At 48.2% G+C, this 23,176-nt stretch overlaps 2 protein-coding genes across 5 annotated transcripts in view; one reads left to right on the top strand and one right to left on the bottom strand.

Annotated features, from left to right (window-relative positions):
- The window catches only part of CIITA (class II major histocompatibility complex transactivator), a 47,565-nt gene extending 37,940 nt beyond the window's left edge, over nucleotides 1–9,625 (top strand). For all 4 annotated transcript variants that reach the window (XM_079953706.1, XM_079953705.1, XM_079953704.1 and 1 more), the window contains exons 13-19: nucleotides 103–183; nucleotides 1,299–1,391; nucleotides 1,498–1,581; nucleotides 2,814–2,897; nucleotides 4,934–5,017; nucleotides 6,371–6,490; nucleotides 8,573–9,625. In XM_079953706.1, the coding sequence (XP_079809832.1) occupies nucleotides 103–183; nucleotides 1,299–1,391; nucleotides 1,498–1,581; nucleotides 2,814–2,897; nucleotides 4,934–5,017; nucleotides 6,371–6,446 (502 nt within the window). In that variant the 3' untranslated portion in view covers nucleotides 6,447–6,490; nucleotides 8,573–9,625. The remainder of the gene's footprint in view (nucleotides 1–102; nucleotides 184–1,298; nucleotides 1,392–1,497; nucleotides 1,582–2,813; nucleotides 2,898–4,933; nucleotides 5,018–6,370; nucleotides 6,491–8,572) is intronic.
- Nucleotides 9,626–9,919: 294 nt separating this feature from the next.
- Nucleotides 9,920–20,831, bottom strand: DEXI (Dexi homolog). The gene is made up of 2 exons (XM_079954099.1): nucleotides 19,926–20,831; nucleotides 9,920–11,749 (listed from the first exon to the last, which is right to left on the bottom strand). The coding sequence occupies exon 1, from the start codon at nucleotides 20,521–20,523 to the stop codon at nucleotides 20,248–20,250; it is 276 nt and encodes a 91-aa protein (XP_079810225.1). The 5' UTR covers nucleotides 20,524–20,831; the 3' UTR covers nucleotides 9,920–11,749; nucleotides 19,926–20,247.
- Between the last annotated feature and the right edge of the window lie 2,345 nt (nucleotides 20,832–23,176).

The following is a 23,176-nucleotide window of genomic DNA, read 5'->3' as shown; positions in this document are numbered from 1 at the left end:
CAGCCCCTTGGAAAAGGCAGAAACAAACTTTGTCGGCTGTGCTTTGAGACATCTTGGAGGGGCGGGAGAAGCCAACAAGTTATTTTCTTCTTTGCTGTGCAGATTGGGTCGTGTTTGTGGCTTGACAGGCTTCCGAAAGCTGGTGGGGATCCTGGGCACGTTTCCTGCGCTGCAACATTTAGAGTGAGTGGCAAAGCGGTGGGGAGGGGTGAATGGGAGCCATGCCTCCGGTTGACGCAGATGGAAATCAATATATACCCAGATATCGATAAAAGACAAAAAAGCTGTCGCAACTCCCTCTATATCACCACAATATTGTTGTAAAATTTAGGGTGAAATGAATAAATGCTAGGATTTGGGCTATGGACGTAAAATGCAAGCTTGCAAATGAATTTCTGGGCTAGCTGATGGAAAGCAAGCTGGCTGAGCTATCAAAAGAATTGAGGGACACTATACAAGGGAACTGCTACCCCCTTGCCCCAGGTGTCAGCAGAAACTGGTTATTTGGATGGTTGCCAGGGTAACTGCTTGGGGGGGGGGACAGCAAGGGTTGCTGGGAGGAAGAAGGAGTGAGAAGGGCATCTTTGGGGGAGGCTGGATGCTGGTGCTGCTGCTTCTGAAACGACCATGCTATAAGATCTGGACTCCCTCCATACAGATGGAAGGTGTAAATAGGTGAAGAAACCCTATTTCTTATAGCCACAACAGTCTCAGATGTGTCTTCTAATCTCCAAAAGGACACAGACCCCCATGTAGGTGCCTGGGACGCGGGTGGTGCTGTGGTCTAAACCACTGAGCCTCTTGGGTTTGCCAATCGGAAGTTCGGCAGTTCAAATACCCATGACGGGGTGAGCTCCTGTTGCTCTGTCCCAGCTCCTTCCAACTTAGCAGTTCGAAAGCACACCAGTGCAAGCAGATAAATAGGTACCACTGCAGCAGGAAGGTAAACAGCGTTTTCATGTGCTCTAGTTTCCGTCACGATGTCCCATTGTGCCAGATGCGGTTTAGTCCTGCTGGCCACATGACCCAGAAAGCTGTCTGCGGACAAACGCCGGCTCCCTTGGCCTGAAAGCGAGATGAGCACCGCACCCCATAGCCGCTTTTGACTGGACTTAACCGTCCAGAAGTCCTTTCCCTTTTCCAATATTGACATTATTTTCAGCTCTCCTATCCCACGACTTAGTCACCCGCCATTTGCAAGTCCCTTACCTTTACCATAGGTGCCTGGTACCCAGTGGGCTCTTGCCAACGCTCAGTCACCCAGCTTTGGTGACCATCTTTCCCTGTCATTTTTGCAGCTTGGATTCTCCCAACGAGAACGAGATCGGAGACGAAGGAGTGACTAGCCTCAGCAGCGTCCTTCCTCGCTTGTCCTACCTGGAAATGTTAAAGTAAGCTGCCTGGTTTAAGGCGGGGGGGAAATGCCATCCTCGCCGTCACCCTTGTCCCCAAAGGAACTGAGCGCAGGTCCTGAACTTTGTAATGCTTTCTTCCTAGCCTGTCGGGGAACAAAATAACAGACCTGGGGGCAGAGAACTTAGCCAAAGCACTTCCGTCGCTGCGTTCGCTGAAGACACTAAGGTGAGTGCTGCTCTTTTCATCTTTAGCATGTCCATACCAACAAAGGTCCGTATACTTAAAGCTAAGGTTTTCCCATTTATGCACATTTATGTTTCACAGGGTGCAAAAGAAGGGCTTTGCACCTTGCCTGGCAGAGAAACCAAGCGCCTTGCGCCCCTCCTGGACAGCGCCCGCTTGCCCGTGACTCCCGAGCCTCTCCCGATCTGTCAGAACAAAGGGGGAAGGGGGCAGGAGATCTGTACCACCAGACATCCCTGGTTCCCCTTCGGCAGCGAGCAGCTCCTGAAGCCAGCCAGAACCAACTACGCTACCAGGCTGGCTCTGGGCTGCAGAGGCTGCCACTGCCACATTTCCCGGGGACAGATTTGCAAATCCGGGGACTGTCCCCGGGAACCGGGGACGTCTAGTAACCCTACTCTAAGGTGCCACAAGAGTTTCTCCTGTTTTTGTTCTTTTGGAGTAGGGGCTGGAATCACTTGCCTGTGCTTGTCATGGGCTCTGGCTCCTGCCCTACCCATTCCAATGGGCACCAGCCTCCACCGTCCTTTTGACGATGGGAATTACAGTGGTGCCTCGCAAGACGAAATTAATCCGTTCCGTGAGGCTCTTCGTATAGCGGTTTTTTCGTCTTGCGAAGCAAGCCCATTGACAGCTTAGCGGATTAGCGCTATTAGCGGTTTAGTGGCTTTTAGTGATCCGCTGTTAAGCGGCTTATCAGCGGATCAGCTAATAAGCGGCTTAGCGGCTTAGGAAAAGGGGGGGGGAAGGGGAAAAAACCCGCTGGAACTCGCAAGACATTTTCGTCTTGCGAAGCAAGCCCATAGGGAAATTCGTTTTGCAAAGTGCCTCCAAAACGGAAAACCCTTTCGTCTAGCAGGTTTTCCGTCTTGCGAGGCGTTCGTCTTGCGGGGCACCACTGTATAGTCCAACAATTTCAGGAGAACAAAATAAAAAAATTCCATCCAGTAGCACCTTAAGGAAGGAGAGCTACAGTTTCTCCATCCGCGACCTAATCCTTTTTCCAAACATATCTGACCTTCTTTATTTAAAAATGTCAGCTCCATTGGGCATGCCGGACTCTGTGTTTGTATCATTTGTTACTTGAAGATGGACAGAGGCTTTCGGATGGGTTAAAAACACACGTAATAAGCAGAGCTTTCTTGTAAAGCGATGCTCTGCCCTGCTTCTTTCTCAGACGGATCCACGGTCACACTTGCGTTTGTTTCCTGCAGCTTGTACAATAACAACATTGGAGATGCGGGGGCAGAGCATTTTGCCCGAGTGCTCCCAGAGACAGCTTCTTTGAGAGTGCTTGAGTGAGTATAAAACATTTGGCCATGGAGACTTAGGGCACGTAACTCCCACAAAGAGCCAGGTTCAAGGTGCTTTCACAATGGTTGACTGGTGTCTGTTTATACAGTGGTACCTCGGGTTACATACGCAGGTTAAGAACTTTGCTTCAGGATGAGAACAGAAATTGTGCTCCGGTAGCGCGGCGACAGCAGGAGGCCCCATTAGCTAAAGTGGGGCTTCAGATTAAGAACAGTTTCAGGTTAAGAACGGACCTCTGGAACGAATTAAGTACTTAACCCGAGGTACCACTGTAATGGCTTTTTAGTGGTTTTATTGCTGTAAACGACTTTGGTATTTCCCCCCATGATATAATGGTATGCAAATATTTTCATAAATATACTGCAAGGTGTTCTGTATGGGGTTTCCCTTCCTTCCTTCTATACTCCTTTCTTCCTCCCCCACCAGCCAAAGCCACCCAAACCAAAATCTCACTTCGGGGATGCCCTGCTTTCTGCCCTACATGGGATGTGGGTGGGGCTGTGGTCTAAACCACTGAGGCTCTTGGGCTCGCCGATTGCAAGGTCGGCAGTTCAAATCCCCGCGACGGAGTGAGCTCCTGTTGCTCTGTCCCAGCTTTCGCCAGCCTAGCAGTTTGAAAGCACACCAAGGTGAGTAGATAAATAGGTGCCGCAGCGACGGGAAGGTAAACGGCGTTTCCGTGCGCTCTGGCACTCATCACGGTCCTCTGTGCGCCAGAAGCGATTTAGTCCTGCTGGCCACATGACTCAGAAAGCTGTCTGTGGACAAACGCCGGCACCCTCGGCCTGAAAGCAAGATGAGCGCCACAACTCCAGAGTCACCTTTGACTGGACTTAACCATCTAGGGGTCCTTTACCTTTTACCCTTTTTTTACATGAATCACAAACCATCATTTGCTGCAGACATCTTGTAAGGCTGTATCTTTCTGTCTCGGCTTTCCCTGTCGCATGAAATCAGGCCCCTGCTTCTATCTGAACAATTCCCCCCCCCATTACATTTTTACATTACACACATACATACATATACATACATACATACACACACATACACACACACATATATACACAAACACGCACGCACACACACATATATATACGTATACACCACACACACATATACACACACACACACACAGTGGTACCTCGGGTTAGGAACTTAATTTGTTCTGGAGGTCCGTTCTGAACCTGAAACTGTTCTTAACCTGAAGCACCACTTTAGCTAATGGGGCCTCCCGCTGCTGCCACGCGATTTCTGTTCTCCTCCTGAGGTAAAGTTCTTAACCCGAGGTACTACTTCTGGGTTAGCGGAGTCTAACCTGACGCATTTGTAACCTGAAGCGTATGTAACCCAAGGTACCACTGTATATACATACACACACACACACATACATACACACACACACACACACACACACACACACGTGTGTGTGTGTGTGTGTGTGTGTGTGTGTGTGTGTGCGTGTATATATATATATACATACATACATATATATATATATATATATATATATATATACATATACATATACACACACACACACACACACACACACATATATATATATATATAATTTTTAAAAATATTTATATATAAATGCGTTTTTTGACTACTGTTATTGATTTCTTTAACTTATACCCCACCTTTTCCACCAAGGAGCTCCAGATGGCACTCCAGATGCCTTAGCTGAGATTCCCAGAGAGCAGGGGGTTGGGCTAGGTGACCCTTAAGGTCCCTTCCAGCTCTACAATTCTATGATTCTCCCCCTCCTCATTTACTGGTGGTGGTTTTGCTTTCATGGCGCTGTTTGTTGTTTTTATGTTGTGAAACGATTAGGGTTGAAAAATGGGGAAATCTGGGGGGTGGGGGAGAGAATTGAAGTGTGTGTGTGTGTGTGTTAAATGTTTTAAATATTTAAAGCAAATGAAATAAGGAAACCCAGGGCCACCCTGCTACCGCTGAGGTTTAGCAAAGCAGAGGAGGCTCCTTTGGGCTAACAGCTGGTACGCTCCTTTCTTTCCAGCATCCATTGCAACAAGATAACGGCTGCTGGAGCTCAGCACCTGACGCACAGCTTGAGGAAATGTCCCCGCGTCCAGAGTGTGGCGTAAGTCTTTGCTTGGCTTGGCATCCCACCTTGATCACACAACACACGCAAATGCTCTCAGCTGGGTGCGGTCCCTGGTCATATCCAAACCATGCATTTTGAGCCGTATGATACCTCTTTGAACAGTCATGGCTTCCCCAATGCATCCAGTAGACCACACGGGTAGCGTTGTGGTCTAAACCACTTGGGCTTGCCGATCAGAAGGTTGGCGGTTCGAATCCCCGCGATGGAGTGAGCTCCCGTTGCTCTGTCCCAGCTCCTGCCAACCTACCAGTTTGAAAGCACGCCAGTGCAAGTAGATAAATAGGTACCACTACGGTGCGAAGGTAAATGGTGTTTCCGTGCACTCTGGTTTCTGCCAAGGTATTCCATTGTGCCAGAAGCGGCTTAGTCCTGTTGGTCACATGACCCGTGGACAAACGCTGGCTCCCTTGGCCTGAAAGTGAGATGAGTGCTTTATGTTTCCCTCCCCTTGTGGTTTTGATCTATGGGCTACTTTTAAAATGAGACTGCATTTTAAATTACATTTTAACCTGTATTTTAAATTGGTCCCCCCCTATTATGTTTTTACTGTAATTTTACTGGTGTTAGCCACCCTGAGCCCAGCTCTGGCCAGGGAAGGCAGGGTATAAATAAAATTAATATATTATTATTATTATTATTATTATTATTATTATTATTAAGCCCATAGTTGCCTTTGACTGGACTTAACCGTCCAGGGGTCCTTTACCTTTACCATTAATACACAAAACCCATTATTGTGAATGTTTTCTCTATATTATCTAGATTCCCATTCCCTTCTACCAGGGTCTTTTCCATTATTTGCATATCTTACCCATATGTGCGTGTGTGTAATTTTACTAATAGTGGTGGTGGAGAAATGCAATGCAGTTAAACATTTGAAAGGTGAACACACTTTGCAAATTGCATGAACTGAAACACAGCCGTTTTCGAAATCTTTGCTTCTCCAAATTTTGCAATGCGGTGCCAAGTAATGTGCAGAAAGATGCATGCACCAGGATAAAGTGTACATAAGAATGCATATTATAGAAAAATAACATTAAAAATGCATTGCATTGGGAGGAAATGCCTTGCGAAAACGCCTGTATTAGGGCAACAGGGCATGCAAAGCTTGTTTGTATTAGGAGAAATTTGTACTGAAATGCTGATATTTAATGAAGACTTTGAAAGAAATGCAAACTTACATGGAAATGAAGAGATTTGAAAATTGGAAATACAAAATCTGTGAGAAACTGAAATCCATAGATTTGTATATCCTTGCTCAAGATAAGGGGCTTCAACAAAGCAAATTTCCTTATTCTGTTTTCTTTTCTTCAACCCCCACTTTTTCAGCCTATGGAACCCCACTATTCCCCATGGACTTCTAGATCATCTGCAGCAGCTGGATTCTCGAATCAGATTACTCTAGATCCAGCAAAACCAGGCTCAAACAATGTTGGGATTTTGAAATGCGTAAGTGTTTTGAATCAGTATTTAGGATGTTCTTGGCTCCTGCGTTCTGCTCTCCTGTAAAAAGTGATAGTCCCTCTTAATGAAATATTCCTGCTGATTCCCCTCCCCCCCTCAAATGACCATGCCTCCCCATCCATTATCAGGAGTTCAATATGTGGAGCTGGAATTGTCTGCCAGCCATCTCAGATACTGTGGTCAGATATTAAAACCCCCAGATTCTGCCGCTGGAATAAATTGCGTCCATATATGTAGTTTAAATGTTATTTATGTTTATATAGACCTGTGTATGAATTCTTTAATTCTGCTAGCACTGATCTAAGGCCCAATCTGCTCTATACATTGAAAGCAGTATCGTGCCACTTTAAATTGTCATGGCTTCCCCCAAAGAATCCTGGGAAATGTAGTTAGTTAGGGCCTTGTTTGGAGACCCCTGTTCCCTCCAGGGAGCTACAATTCCCAGAGTTCCCTGGGAAGAGGGAATGACTGCTAAATAAGCCTGGGAAATGTAGCTCTGTGAAGTAAACAAGGGGCTTCTTCACATTGCTCAGCACCCTTAGCAAACTACACTTCCCAAGATTCTCTGGGAGAAGCCGTGCCTGTTTAAAGTGGTATCATCATGCTTCAAATGTACAGCGCAGAGGGGACCTGAACGCCGAATAAATTTTAAATGGGTCTGAAAGCAGAGCAACTAAAATGAAAATGCATTATTATTATTATTATTATTATTATTATTATTATTTTAAAAAACGGTTCAATGTATCATTCCACCTATTCAAATGTGTAGTGCAGATGGGCTCTGCCTATCATTGGCTCTGGCGCCACCTACAGTTGGAAGGCAAGGTTGGAAATTGATTCTGTTGCCCCACCCATTTTCCCTTTTAGCCCAGTAAAGTGGTACCTCAGGTTACATACGCTTCAGGTTACATACGCTTCAGGTTAAAGACTCTGCTAACGCAGAAATAGTACCTCGGGTTAAGAACTTTGCTTCAGGATGAGAACAGAAATCGTGCTCCAGCGGCGCGGCAGCAGCAGGAGGCCCCATTAGCTAAAGTGGTGCTTCAGGTTAAGAACAGTTTCAGGATAAGTACAGACCTCCGAAACGAATTAAGTACTTAACCTGAGGTACCACTGTACAGGCATTCAGTTCCCAGGAGGCTTCCCAGGAGGGAATCCCTCTCGCTGGCCACTGCAGGTCTAATCCAGCTCTTTCTATGTCCTCTTGGCCCGCTTGAGAAGTCTTAGCAAGAAAGTGCGTTTGAGTTGTGCTCAGCTAGCTTTTGCTCAGAACAAAGCCATTGAAAGCAACGACCTAGCTTAGCCATTCCCATTTATTTCTATGGGTCTGCTCCGAGTTACTGTTAGTTGGGAGAACACCCTTAAGTCTTTGCATTGCTTAGCACCGCAGGGAGAAGATCACATGAAAACATTGGCTTCAGAATGCAGACTAGGGGGCTTTAAAAGAGGATTAATGGAGGAGACGCGGGTGGCGCTGTGGGTTAAACCACAGAGCCTAGGACTTGCCGATCAGAAGGTCGGCGGTTCGAATCCTCGCGACGGGGTGAGCTCCCGTTGCTCTGTTCCTGCTCCTGTCAACCTAGCAGTTCGAAAGCATACCAGTGCAAGTAGATAAGTAGGTACCGCTCCAGCGGGAAGGTCGTTTCTGTGCGCTGCTCTGGTTCTCCAGAAGCGGCTTAGTCATGCTGGCCACATGACCCGGAAGCTGTACGCCGGCTCCCTTGGCCAATAAAGCGAGATGAGCGCCGCAACCCCAGAGTCGGCCATGACTGGACCTAATGGTCAGGGGTCCCTTTACCTTTTAATGGAAGAGAGGGCTACTGATGGCTACTAGCCCCAAAGGCTTAATCTACTGCCGTCACGGCTGGAGGCAGTGATGCTCCCAGATAAATGCCAGATGCTGCAAACCAGAGGAGAGGAGTGTGGCTCTTGCACTCGGGTCCTGCATGGAGATTTCCCATCGGGACGTCTGAGTGGCCACTGTGAAATCAGGGTGCAAGACTCTTCTAATGTTACACCCTTAATAAAAGCAAGCCAGAAAAGATGTGTGTGTTTATGACTTGACAGGCACATCCTTCCGAACGGTGGATGAAGGAGCTGACATTTTGCATGGGATGCTTCATGCATGAAAATTGGAAATCGACAACATCCGGCTACGGGGGCCTCTGTCCTGAAAGCATAGATTTGGGAAATAGCTTGACACGGTTTTGAGGAGCCACACGAGAATGCAAAGCGCAGTTTCTGCAAAATGATCTTTAGCAGATGAATAGGCTGTGGAGCAGTGCAAGGTCTTTTTGTGTATACAGTGGTATCTTGGTTCTCAAACTTAATCCGTTCCGGAAGTCCGTTCCAAAACCAAAGCGTTCCACAACCAAGGCGCGCTTTGCCATAGAAAGTAATGGAAAATGGATTAATCCATTCCAGACTTTTAAAAACATCCCCTAAAACAGCAATTTAACATGAATTTTACTATCTAACGAGACTATTGATCCATAAAATGAAAGCAATAAACAATGTACTGCAGTCACAAAATCAATCAATCAATCAGTAGCTGAACTGGGTTCCACACAGTCACAAAAACAAACAAAAAAGAGCCGCAAAAACAAAAGCACTAAATAAATAGGAAAAACAGACACTCCAAATGGAATTTTAAATTGTATTTTTAACCTGTATTTTAAATTGCCCCCCCCCCCATTATGTTTTTATTGTAATTTTACTGGTGTTAGCCGCCCTGAGCCCGGCTCTGGCCAGGGAGGGCGGGGTATAAATAAAAATTTATTATTATTATTATTAAGTGTGTAACACTCAAAACAGAAGCGTAACACTCAAATTGGAAGCATAACACTCAAAACAGAGCATGTTTGGCTTCCAAAAAAAGTTCGCAAACTGAAACACTTACTTCCGGGTTTGCAGTGTTTGGGTCCCAAGTTGTTTGAGTATCAAGGCGTTTGAGAACCAAGATACCACAGTACACACATTTCTTATTAGAGCATTGTAGATTTCCCACGCCCCCTCCCTGTCTCTGTCTGTGAGTCATTTGAACACAGTTTTACCGTGTGTGCAACCTTCAGTAAATATGCATATAATCTTCAATAAATGTGTGTTAAATCTTTTAGGTAACCTCTTTGCAAGCGCCTTCTTTGATGGTTGCAGAGAGGGCTATTTATCCTAGAAACATAGCTGGGGCCGCAATTCCAACCGCAGGCAGAATGCAGCAGATCTACTGCTATCCAAGCTCAGCTTAAAAGCCTCTAATGGAGAAGGCAGCGCCATTCAAGGTTTCTTCTCAACAATTCTGCTTGTCATTGGAGCACAATGGCTCAGGTCCTGCTGTCTGGCGCGACACAAGATAACCGCAAGAAGACATGGGAACTGAAACCGCTTCACAGATAAATGAATGAGCAACACTCTCGATCAGTTGACCTGCATACTTGTGTATTTGAAAGAGGCTGGTTATCAATATATTGCTTTTTACATTGTTATTTTTTTAAACATAAGAACTGCATTTCAACACTAGGCAAAATAACGTGGGAATTAACAAGACCCCCTTCCTTTCCCAAAATTACAAAAATACTTACAAAAGCAATTCTTTCCCGTAACACTGTGTGGCAGACGCACCGACTTGCTGCAATTCTCTTAATTTTTTATTCTTTAAAAGGCGACGTTTTGAGGGTTATGAAATGAGTTCCTGAAGCTTAATGAGATTAGGGTGGGTTTTTTTCCTTTCAGAAAAGTGTGGCCTGTTCTATAGCTCATCAACAGCAAATGCAGATTGTCAGCTGGGAGGTTATGATGATGGCAGAGCAGATCCTGCACATTTTAGGAAGGGTGCAGACTGCAGTCCCTGTGGGCTAGTAACAACTCCGGATGCAAGTGTTCCCACATCAAACTCTCCCTTGCTTGTGGAAATCTAACATGTCAAGGAGAAGGCTCTTTTAACGACACGCAAGCTTTCCATACACAAACATTGACATGGCAGAGATTTTTTAAAGCAACCACTCACGTGCATTGCAGAGTTGTACTGGTGATACACAAGGAATGCACCAGGTCCTGAACCGAAGGTGGCTACCCTTATGAGACCGGTCTGTGCAAACTGGGCCCAGGACCGCATGCAAGGTTGTGGGGACGGGCAAAACCAACCCTCAAACTGTGTGCAGACGGTGCAATAATGTGCCGGTGCTCTCTTGCAATACTTCTTGAGATCTCATGGCGGTTTTTCCAGCCCCCCTTAAAAAAACGGGGATTGGGAGCCTTCCAGATGTGGTTCAGTGCCAACTCCCGTCAGCCCCCAGCCAGCATGGTTGATGCTCAGGGATGGTGGGAGTTGTAGTTCAGAAATATCTGGATAATTGTAAGTCTCCCCCACCATGTACAGTGGTGCCCCGCAAGACGAATGCCTCGCAAGACGGAAAACTCGCTAGATGAAAGAGTTTTCCGTTTTGGAGGTGCTTCGCAAAACGAATTTCCTATGGGCTTGCTTCGCAAGACGAAAATGTCTTGCGAGTTCCTGCGGGTTTTTTTTCTTTTTTCCCCCTTTTTCTAAGCCGATAAGCCGCTAAAAGCCGCTAAACCGCTAATAGCGCTAATCAGCTAAGCCGTCAATGGGCTTGCTTCTCAAGACGAAAAAACCGATAGACGAAGAGACTCGCGGAACGGATTCTTTTCGTCTTGCGAGGCACCACTGTAAAACCATGCCCCATCCTGCTCCATCAACCACTTTATCAGGCGTGGGGAAAATCTTTGGCCCTCCAGATTTTGCTGAACTGCAGGTCCCATCATCCCTGGGCTTTGGCCGTGCTTGCTGGGGTTGATGGGATTTGTAGTTCAGCAATATCTGGTCCCCCTCTCACCACACACCTGCACTCAGGCTTCTTATCCTGACAGTACCACCTAGCTCAACATATCGGCATCGACTTCTCCGTTCCCTGGAAGTTTGTGACATGTGATTGGCAGCCCGGCTCACCGTTAAAAATGACCCGGCAGTGTTTCTCATGACTTGGAAGCCCTTCTGGAATCTCTAAGCAAATTCTGATAGCTGTGCATAATCGGTTTCCTGCAGAATCATGGCAAATCCCTGAAAAACAAGCAAATACTGAGGACATCCTCAGCCAGGCTGTTAGGAAGCCCACGTTGCTCTGGAAGCCGTTTCCTCTCGCAGAGACGCAAGTTCACGACCGTGCCGTCTTGCCCCGTAATCTGGTGCCCCCAGCTTCTTTTTCACATGTGCAGAAAACGTGTGCAAATCTGGATTTCAAAAAAGGAAAAGGAAACATTACACAAGAGAAAAGCACGCCCAGAGAGAGGACAGAGCAGGATGAAATTAAGCAGGAAACAGAAAGTGATTTCCCTCCCTGTTTCAGAATGCTCAAACCCTGATGGGTTGCGTCTCAGTGTTAGTCCCGTTCAGAGTAGATCTATTGGAATTAATGGAGACTACTAACACAGGCAGGGACACGGGCGGCGCTGTGGGTTAAACCACAGAGCCTAAGGCTTGCCGATCAGAAGGTCAACGGTTCGAATGCCCGCGACGGAGTGAGCTCCCGTTGCTCAGTCCCTGCTCCTGCCAACCTAGCAGTTCGAAAGCATGCCAGTGCAAGTAGATAAATAGGTACCGCTCTGGTGGGAAGGTAAACGGCGTTTCCGTGCGCTGCTCTTGTTCGCCAGAAGTGGCTTAGTCATGCTGGCCACACGACCCGGAAGCTGTATGCCGGCTCCCTTGGCCAGTAAAGCGAGATGAGCCCCGCAACCCCAGAGTCGTCCGCGACTGGACCTAACGGTCGGGGGTCCTTTTACCTTTCCCTTTACTAACACAGGCATCTGGTCGGAGACTGAAAACAGGATGCTGAATTAGAAAGCCTTAGCTCCAATTGAGTGGGGCTCTTCTTACTTTCCTAAAACACGTTTGTCTCTTAGGAGTAAAAGAAGCTGCCTTATACTGAGTCAGAGTAGAGAATTGTGGGGTTGGAAGGGACCCTGAGGGTCATCTAGTCCAACCCCGTGCAACGAAGGAATCTCAACTCAAGCAGCCTTGACAGATAGTCATCCGACCCCCAAGGAAGGAGAGTCATGAGGGAGTCTGTTCCACTGGCAAACAGCTCTTACTGTCCGAAAGTTCACCCTGATGTTTAGTTGGAATCTCCTTTCTTGTGACTTGAAGACATGGGTTCAGGTCCTACCCTCTGAGTAGCTCCTGGTGTTACCTACACTGACTGGCAGGGTATCAGGCAGGGGTCCCTCCCAGCTATATGTGGAGATGCTGGAATTTGAACCTGGGACCTCCTTCATCTGAAGCAGATGTTCCACACCCCAGAGTGATGGCCATTCCCCAGATATTGCAAGATCCTACAAAAACCAGGGCGTGCCATTTTAGGGTCGGAAACATAAATGCTTGCACATTTCTGCAGTGAGGGCTCTTAAAAACATGGTTTTGGGTGTGAGGAATTCAAACCTGCTATTATTTTTGTGATTAGACAATACTTAGTAAGTCTACATCTGATGAAGAACTGCTTTTGGAAAACCAAAGAAATTTAATTATTGATTGATTGATTGATTGATTGAATTTATATACCACCCTACACCCGGGGGGGTCTCAGGGCGGTTGACAGAATAAAATCAAGATATAAAACCATAAAATGCCTAGTAAAAATAAAAACACCAAGCCAATACCCCCCACAAAAAAACCACATTATTATTATTATTTTACCTTCTGGAAATGCCAGGTAATGCTAAATCATCATCATCATCATCATCATCATCATCTATCATTTGTATTGATTTCTATGCAGTTTTACACACATTTTACTTACCAAGAAAAACTAAATTACCGGTATATTAATTTAACCAAATCATCTTTTGAATCCCCAAGTCATGTTACAACTTCTTAGCACCCCTCATTTTTTGAATTTGAAAGTTATGCTATTCCACACGCCCTGATCCTGCATTGTTCTGGAAAAAGGTTGAAATAGGAAGTTAGGAAACTCTCCTTTATCGAGTCAGACAATGGGTTCAACTATCCCAGAAATGACGGGTAGCACCTCTCCAGATTTTCAGACAGAACTCTTTCTCCCCACCCTATATGGAGATGCTGAGGATCAAACCTGGGACCTTCTGCATGTAAAGCAGGTGTCCTACTCACTGAGCTACGACCCTTTCCCAAGGCTGATGCCAATTAGCACAGGTAATGCAAGCAGGAGGGACGCGGGTGGCGCTGTGGGTTAAACCACAGAGCCTAGGACTTGCCAATCAGAAGGTCAGCAGTTCGAATCCCCGCGATGGGGTGAGCTTCCGTTCCTCGGTCCCTGCTCCTGCCAACCTAGCAGTTCAAAAGCACGTCAAAGTGCAAGTAGATAAAGAGGTACCACTCCGGCGGGAAGGTAAATGGCATTTCCGTGCGCTGCTCTGGTTCGCCAGAAGCAGCTTAGTCATGCTGGCCACATGACCCGGAAGCTGTACGCCGGCTCCCTCAGCCAGTAAAGCGAGATGAGCGCCGCAACCCCAGAGTCATCCACGGCTGGACCTAATGGTCAGGAGTCCCTTTACCTTTACCTAATGCAAGCAGGTATTATTATGTATTGTTTTCCTATTCTGCCGTTCCTACCGCAGGAACCCATAAACCGTTTTACCCAGCTTTCCTGGAGGCTGAGCGGTCAATAACATCTTCTGTTTTGAAACCAGATCATCTCCTGCGCTTGCTAAATCTGTATGACATTGATGGATTCCCGAGGCGCAGGCAGTGCCAAGCCAAAGCCGCCTGCTTTTTATATACCCTGCATTGCAACAATTGCCACAGCTCTGGGCAGCGACAGATTCCTTTTAATGCTTTCCGTCTGGTCACCGTCTTTCTGCAAAGTCAGTGCATTAACAGTACTTCGGCTCAAGTGGCCAAAAGTGCACTTTGTGACTCAGGACGAAGGGAGGAGGTGCTTTTGGGGACCTGTGAAGAGGAACCAAATGCTCTCATGGAGGAAACGTGATGGTCTGCTCCCAGCACCACCCCACACTGGGAGCACAGAGTTGTGCAATTCAAACAGTGCCGGATTTACGTATAACCTAAACAAGCTATAGCTTAGGGCCCCACTCTCTTGGGGGCCCCCAAAAAAATTTAAAGGGGAAAAAACCTGGATGTACATTTACAAAATATAAAATAAAAAAACAAATAAAATAAAACCTACACACAGCAACAGTGTTTTGTGTTGTGTAGGCTCCAATGATGTAAGTAATGGGCCCTGCCTGCTAGCCTGCTCCCTAAAATATCACTGGTTTGTTCATTTCTATGTATAGGGTGGCGCTGTGGGTTAAGCCACAGAGCCTAGGACTTGCCAATCAGAAGGTCGGCGGTTCGAATCCCCGCGACAGGGTGAGCTCCCGTTCCTCGGTCCCTGCCCCTTACCACCTAGCAGTTCGAAAGCACGCCAGTGCAAGTAGATAAATAGGTACCGCTCTGGCGGGAAGGTAAACACGTTTCTGTGCACTGCTCTGGTTCACCAGAAGCGGCTTAGTCATGCTGGCCACATGACCTGGAAACTGTACGCTGACTCCCTTGGCCAGTAAAGCGAGATGAGTGTCGCAACCCCAGAGTCGGCCACGACTGGACCTAATGGTCAGGGGTCCCTTTACCCTTTACCTTTATGTATAGGGTGCCTACATTCTGCATGCTCTGGTTGTAACAATTACTTTGATAAAATACATGTTAACGTGTAAATGGCTTTAGATACCTATTAGATCTGTAAATTGCCATATAGCATATATTCAACACAAAAACTAGCGACAATTTGTTGTTGACAAAGGACAGCTGGACATATAAAGGGCCCCATTGCCTTCAGTAGCTTAGGGCCTCATCAAACCTAAATCCGGCCCTGAGTTCAGACCTGGGCAAAGCCATCTGAGGAAGGGGGCAAGTTTGTGCCCCATCTGCACTACACATTCAAAGGGTTATCCTACCACTTTAATTAAGCATGCCTTCTCCCTGTGAATCCTGGTAACTGTAGTTTAAGGGTGCCAGAGACGCAGCGGGGGGGGGGGGGGGGGAGGCTACCAAGATGATCGCGCTGGGTGCAACCATTTTTAGGGGGGAGCCTCTGCAGCTGCTGCCCCGACTGGAGGTGTTCCCCGTTCCGCCCGCCTCACCGAAGCAGCACACTGAGCAAGAAGTGGGAGAGGATAGGCTAGTGGTGGCCAAATTCAGCCCTCAGCTGGGACTACAATTCCCATCATCCCTGGCCACTGGTCCTGTTAGCTAGGGATGATGGGAGTTGTAGTCCAAAAACAGCTGGAGGGCAAAGTTTGGCCACCACTAGGGTAGGCCCTTGCATCCCCCACCGGTGGTGAAGGCGGGCAGAGGGCAAGGCTCACGGTGGTGGCAGTGCTCCAGCCTGAGGAGGTGCACACACATGTCCTACTGCTGCTCTGCCTGGCATGGAGGCATAATAATTTCCTTGCCCTGGGCTCTGACAACCCATGCTACACCACCGATAGGGCTTGACAGGGCCGTCCCAGGACATTTTGCCGCCTGAGGCAAAATGGACAGATTGCCACTTGCTGAAAGTCGTTAGGACTCTCACGGAGCTCCCATTCCCAGAGTTCCCTGGGGGGGCGGAAGCGACTGTGAAACCACTCTGAGAACTGTAGTGGCATGGAATAGGGGCCTCTCAGCTCTCGAGCTATAGTTCCCAGGGTTCTTTAGGGGAAGCCATGATTGTTTACATTGGTATGATCTGCTTTAAACCAGCGGTTCTCAACCTGTGGGTCCCCAGATGTTGTTGGACTACAACTCCCATCATCCCTGAGCTCTGGCCTTGCTAGCTAGGGGTTGATGGGAGTTGTAGTTCAACAACATCTGGGGAACCACAGGTTGAGAAAGGCTGAAATATACAGTCAGAGGGGCATTGTATTGGCAAGTTAACCCTTTCTCCCCTTTGGTGTAACCTTTGTTAGGGGGGGGGCACCCATGCAAGTTGTGGGCGGGGCCAGAGGCAAATAATGGGCGGAGCAACAGATGTAACTTTTGCCTCTGCTACATTCCAGCCACAGAACACTCAGAGGCATCTTCAAGCCTCTATCCAGGCAGGAAGCAGCATCCCAGTTCAAGGACAACATCCCAGCCAGGCTAATGGACTTGCAATGGGCAATGGGGGGGGGGGGGTTAGCCCAGGTTTGCCAAGCCAAGCTCACGGGCAGCACCAATGGTTTTGCAGGCACCTTTGCTGGTCTGCAAAGAGGGAAAGGTTCCTTCGCAAACACGGTTTGCATCCCCTTCAAAGGGGTTTCATATAAACCCCAACCAGCCGATCGGCACCCTTTGTAATTGTCCCCTGCTGTCAATGTGGTGGTGGTGGGGAGGGTGGTCAGGATCTGGCCCACGGGCCAAATAACTGAAGTGACAGCCAGCGTCGTTTTCTATCTGACCCGGATCCAGAGAACTCTGTTTCCTGGTTATGTGTTCGCGACAATGCTCAATACAAATCAGTGTGCTTAAAATATATATATATCATGATGCTGATAGCTGCATATGGAAGGGAGATCTGAACCTCATTCGTTTAAGGCTTAAACTGCTTTCTCTGACATTTTAAATGGCTCCTCTCTCCGTATTCTGGAGAGATACCAAGAAATGAAATAATATAACTCAAGTTTTAAGGGAAGGGTGAGGGAGCTGAGGGACGGCTAGCAAGGAGGTTGGGAGGGTTAACAGAGAGGAACCCTCCCCCCAAAAGGCAATGAAAGCAGGTGCTCAGGCAAGAAGTCGCTTCTGGGTCCTGATTTGCATTATCCCACCAGCACCACCTTGCTTTGATCTGCTGCAGCTGTTTAGGATGTGCTTTAGCAGCACTCGGTCTTCCCGTCTGTGAAATGGGAGCAACAGAGGTCTACCTCATAGATCTGGTTGGTGCAGGTGCTTAAGATATGGGGCTTAATTGCAGTTACTAAATGAATAAATAGCAAGCACCATGCTAAAACTATGTCCATTTCAGCTGAGGGAGCAGATACTGAGCAACTAACAGTGCCGGTCTGAGGGTAAGGTAAGTTTTTCACGCCATCTGAAACTGCTACCCAGAGTCAAGCGCAACTCTTATGAGCCAGCTGGGTAGCAAAAGGAGAGAGAAAACAAAACTCCTTTTGGCCTTGGCTAGATAGAAACCAGTAGTGATGTATTGAAGTGAAAGCTGGACCATAAAGAAGGCTGATCGCCGAAGAATTGATGCTTTTGAATTATGGTGCTGGAGGAGACTCTTGAGAGTCCCATGGACTGCAAGAAGATCAAACCTATCCATTCTTAAGGAAATCAGCTCTGAGTGCTCACTGGAAGGACAGATCCTGAAGCTGAGGCTCCAAGACTTTGGCCACCTCATGAGAAAAGAAGACTCCCTGGAAAAGACCCTGATGTTGGGGAAGATGGAGGGCACAAGGAGAAGGGGGCGACAGAGGACGAGATGGTGGGACAGTGTTCTCAAAGCTACCAGCATGAGTTTGACCAAACTGCGGGAGGCAGTGGAAGACAGGAGTGCCTGGCGTGCTCTGGCCCAGGGGGTCACGAAGAGTCGGACACGACTAAACGACTAAACAACAACAACAAGATAGAAACATCTGGCAGATGTATAAAATCAGATCCAAGGTGGGGTTTTTTTTTTTACTTCAATCTGAGTTTAATCTCACCTCTCTCAATCTGGCACCCTCTGGACTACAACTCCCATAAAGCCCAGCCACCATGTCATCTGTGATAAGGCCACAGCTCAGAGCATCTGCTTTGCATGAAGGTCTCAGGCCCCATCCACTCTCTCTGCATAATACTCATTCTGCATTTGCAAGAAATCACACTTTGAGCACCAACTGTGGTAGAATGGCAGATGAAGATGATGGATTTTTCGGAGCTAGCCGACCTGACGGGAAGAGTCCGCGACCAGAAGGAGGAGGAGTATCAGGAAGAATGGACGAAATTTAATGACTATTTAGTTAAATACGCTAAGTTAAATTAATTGGAAAAAGCTTGCAATTACCAGATAGGCTTAGGATTTAAATATGTAATGTGATGAATTAATATGTTTAATGCTGAATTGGTAAGAAAGATGTTAAGTGATTAAGCTAAGTTTATAAGAATTTTGATTTGGAAAACCGTTAAAATGATTTAGGAAGTCACTTAATGTTAATAAGATTAGTTTTAAGAAGGTTATGATTTATGTTTGTTTGTATGTTTGTGTGTCTATAATTTTGTGAAAATCAGTAAAAAAAAATTGAAGAAAAGAAAGAAATCACACTTTGGAACTCCCTGCCTATAGACGGCAGGCAGGCACCTTCACTGCACTCTTGGCACCTGCTGAAAGCTTTTTCGTTCAGGTAAATGTGGCTTTCCCCTAGAGAATCCTGGGAACTGTAGTTTCACCACACCAAAGCTACATGTCCCCAGAAACCTTAACGAACTACAGGTCCCAGGATTCTTTGGGAGAAAGCCACTGACTTTTTAAGGGTGTGCGGAATGCATGGTGCGCATCTGCACTAGGCACACAAAATACCCTTGCCGAATGTGTTGGGAGGAGATGGGGCTTTGCAGAAATGGGTGCCCCAGCCGCATCTTATGGGTGGGTTAGGAATGAGTGAAACTGTGCAGGCAGCCTGGGCGGGGGGCGGGGGGCGGGGGGGGGGGCTTGCATTTTCATGGCTGGTGTTCATGTCTGATTAGAGGCATCACATAACGGAGAGTGCTCGGTGCTAAACATTCGTGAGACAGAAGGTCGCAGGTTCAATTCAGGGATTGTCCCCACACTACAATCCTGGAATGCCACTGCCAGCCTGTGTAGACAATACTGAGCTCAATCTGACTCTGTATAAGGCAGCCTTTTATACAGAATCATGAGGAATGGGATTTCGTAGAATCGTAGAGTTGGAAGGGAATCCTGCCCACAGCCATCCCAGGGTGGGCTTGAACCACCAACCTCCTAGTTAACAGCCAGACACAGGGACCCATTGCGAGGCTTCTTACTTTGTATCTAGGGATAGGGCTGGCAGCCCAGTCGATGTGGAGCGCTGCTGCCAGTCCGGTCGACAACACTGACCTAGATGGACCGACAATCTTACCCTTTCTGTGTTGCACAGCGGTTTGGGGGAGCACCTAGCAGTTCCTTCTACCTGGGCAAGTTTTGAACCTGCTCTCTGCCAACTGGGGAAGGGGAAGACAGATAAAAGCAACCGCTCAGATCGTCACAGAGGCATGCCAATATGTACAAGAGCCTCCGCCCTCCAGGCGTTGCGAACTCCCATCGCACCCCCCCCAGCCAACGCACCTGTTGTTGTTGGGAGATGTAGTCCAAAACCTGGAGGGTGCCAGCTTGGCAGAACTGATACAGGATCAAACCCTCACCCCCCAGACCTTTTCAATGTGCAACTTCTTTCCCCTCTGCACAGCTGGATCAAACCGTAAAATGCCACTTACTTCAGTGCCCCAAAGGGACCCTGTCCGTCTGTGCCAACTCTGGCTCCCTCTGACTGCCGTGACGTCGTCTTGCCTGCCTTTAGCATGGCACCCCCAGAAGTCGGTGGGCCTCTCCCCAGTCTTTCCAGCTCAAGCAGAAAACCCACGACTGGGGCAGGCGGGGCAGACAGGCTCCTGGCACCCCCGGCACCTGCCCAGCTTGGGTGTCCCTGTGCCCCCATTGCAGTCTACAAAGGGTCCGTCCAGCTGTGCCCACATCTGGATGCAGCGACGCTCCTCTTCCCAGCCCGTGCCAGTTGCTCTTTTGGGGAGGGGGCCCCAGTTATTCCCAGTAGCCGTCCAGCACTTCCACCTCGCTGTCCAGCTCGTAGAGTCCCAGAGCCGGGTCGGAGACCACCCCGAGATCCACCAGGGCCTGGTCCATATCCTCGGGCAGGAAAACGATGCCGACGTTGAGGGCGATGTACTCCAGCAGGAAGGCGTAGTAGAGAATCAGCAGGTTGACGAAGAACAAGCCCACGTAGAACATAGAGGGCGGCAGCGGGGGCGGCGCATGGGGGGCCCACGGCTCCAGCTGGGTGCAGGCGGCAGAGGGCATCCAGAGTGGAGGAGGCCCGGGCCCAGCGGAGGCTGGAGACTGGGGGAGGGCAGCAGCAGCAGCAGCAGCAGCCAGAGGAGATTTCCAGGAATCAAAGAGAGCCCAGCACCTTTGGGTACTTGCCTACTTACCTACCTGCCCACCCCTCCCTGCAGCAGTCTCCAAACGGAAGAGGGCGCCCCCCAGCGATGCCCTTGCTGTCCTCAGCCCACCCCTCCATGCCAGAGCGCCCTCCTTCTCCTTACCAGCCTCTGCAAATCTCTACATCCAGAAGCGGGCGGTGCAAGCGAGCAACTTCGCCCTGCGGCCCCCCCTCCATGCAACGGGCTCCCTCCCTTCACTTTTCAGGCCTCTGATGCGCCGCAAGGGGGGAAGGCTTTGCAGAGGCGCCTCTTCCAACCCCCCCTCCCGCTCCCCCAATCTTCAAAGAAGCAAAAGCACGCTCCCGCCCCGTTTTTTAATGCAAGGGGCTCGCTGCTCCTCCCCGCTCAGCGCAGCCCCCCCTTTTCTTCCAAGGGCCCCCCTCCTTGCTCTCTTTCTGCATCCACACTCCTCAGACGCATCACTTCCCTCCGCGTAGCAGAAGCAGCTGTTCCCCGCAAGTGCCAGGGGCCCGCCTCTCGCGAGCGCGGATTGGCTGGCGCCGGGGAGGGTGAGTGACAGCCGCCGGGTGGGGGGGGGGGAGAGCTTGGAGGAGGTGGGGTTCCCAGTGGGTTGCGGCCAGTCCTGTTAGGTAGGCGCCTGGGCAGAAGGGACCCCCAGAGTCATGTAGTCCAACCCTCTGCAGTGCAGGTAGCGGTATCTTTGGCCCAACCTGAGGCTCGAACCCACGACTCGGAGATCCCAGAGTCTCATACTTTGCCGATTGAGCAATCCCGGATCAATTGTCTGCTTCGTCCCATTGCGCTCGCTGGGACTGACTTCCAAGTCAATGTGTCTGATTGCTGGTTCCTTGCTTCCCCTTGGCAGGACTTGAGTTTATTTACTTAAATCATTTATGGATTGCTTTTCTATGATAGTGCCAGATTTATGTATAAGCTAGACAGGCTAGAAGCTATATCCTCTTGGGGGGCCCTGAAAAAATTACAGGGAAAAAACAACTGGATGTACATTTCCAAGATATAAGATGAAAAACAAACAAAATAAAAACAAACCACAGCGTTTTGTGTTGTATAGGCTCCTGCGATGTAAGTAATGGGCCCTGCCTGTTCCCTAAAATATCACTGGTTTGCTCATTTCTATATATAGGGTGCCTACATTCTGCATGGACTGGTTGCATGGCAAGATGTGCAAATAGCTTTAGAAACCTATTAAGTCCATAAATTACCATATAGCATATATTCAACATAAAAAAAACTGCGACAATTTGTTGTTGACAAAGGACAGCTGGACATATAAAGGGCCCCATGACCTTCAGTGGACTAGGGCCTCATCAAACCTAAATCCGGCCCTGTTCCTATCCCCAGCTTTTCCCAGTGTGGAGATAAAGCGATGGGAAAGATGTCTTCTTGCTTAATTCTTTGAGTGTCTGGTTGGTATTTGCTTGTGGCTCTCTAGACTGAGAGTGAGGGACTGGCCCAAGGTCAGCTTCATGGCTGAGTGGGGATTTGAACCCTGGTCTCCCAGGTCCTAGTCCGACACTCTAACCACTAAACCACACTGTTAACAGCAAAGTCCTTCCCTGTTTTAAGATTTCTGTGACAGGCTCCTGTTTAAGGTTTAAAGCAGAGCTAGGGGCCTCCTGCTATCCTTCAGCTCCCATCAGCCTCCAACAAACTTGGCCATAATCATAAAAACACAAAGTTGGAAGGGACCCGGAGGGTCATCTTGTCCAACCTCCTGAAAAGCAGGAATTTTTCTCCCAATGGGGCTTGAACCCACAACCCTGAGAGATTAAGATTCTCATGTTCTATGGACTGAGCTATTCAGGCGTGGCTGCGCTGATGGGAGTTGGAGTCCAGCAACATCTGGGAAGGTGAATGGGGTCTCCAGCTGTCTCTCGGTCTAACCTACATTGCAGGATTGTTGTGGGGATTAAATGAGGAGGATGGGGGAGAACCCCTGTGTGCTGCCTTGAGCTCTTTGGAGGCAAAAGGTGGGATGCAAATTATATATAGTCCCCCTCAAGAATCCTGGGAACTGTAGTTTATCCCTCAAGTAGCTACAAGGCCCAGGACCCTTCACAAACCACAGAGCCCAGGATTTTATTTTAATTTTTTGTGTGGGGATACAGTGTGCTTTAAATGTGTATGCACATCAACCATCTTTTGCAAACCACTTGGAGGGCTTCTTAAAATCAAACGATATATAAGTTTTGTTAAATCAATCAATACAGTGGTATGCCAGGTTACATACGCTTCAGGTTACAGACTCTGCTAACGCAGAAATAGTACCTTGGGTTAAGAACTTTGCTTCAGGATGAGAACAGAAATCATGCTCCGGTGGCGCAGCAGCAGCAGGAGGCCCCATTAGCTAAAGTGGTGCTTCAGGTTAAGAACAGTTTCAGCTTAAGAACGCACCTCCGGAATGAATTAAGTACTTAACCAGAGGTACCACTGTAAACACTTCCTGATTTAAAGGTCCTGGAGCAGGGTCGTGAAAAGGAAAAGTGTTGATTCATCCCCTTTCTTTAAAAAGAGACTGTAATGGGTAA

This window comes from Podarcis cretensis (genome assembly GCF_951804945.1).
Source record: "Podarcis cretensis genome assembly, chromosome: 14".
In the NCBI taxonomy this organism is placed as follows: Eukaryota; Metazoa; Chordata; class Lepidosauria; order Squamata; family Lacertidae; genus Podarcis; species Podarcis cretensis.
The sequence above is the reverse complement of the archived record's forward strand: the minus strand, read 5'-3'. Positions and strand labels throughout refer to the sequence as shown.

Excerpts from the sequence above, each read along its gene's own strand:
- DEXI (XM_079954099.1), bottom strand. The coding sequence starts at position 20,523 with ATGCCCTCTGCCGCCTGCACCCAGCTGGAGCCGTGGGCCCCCCATGCG.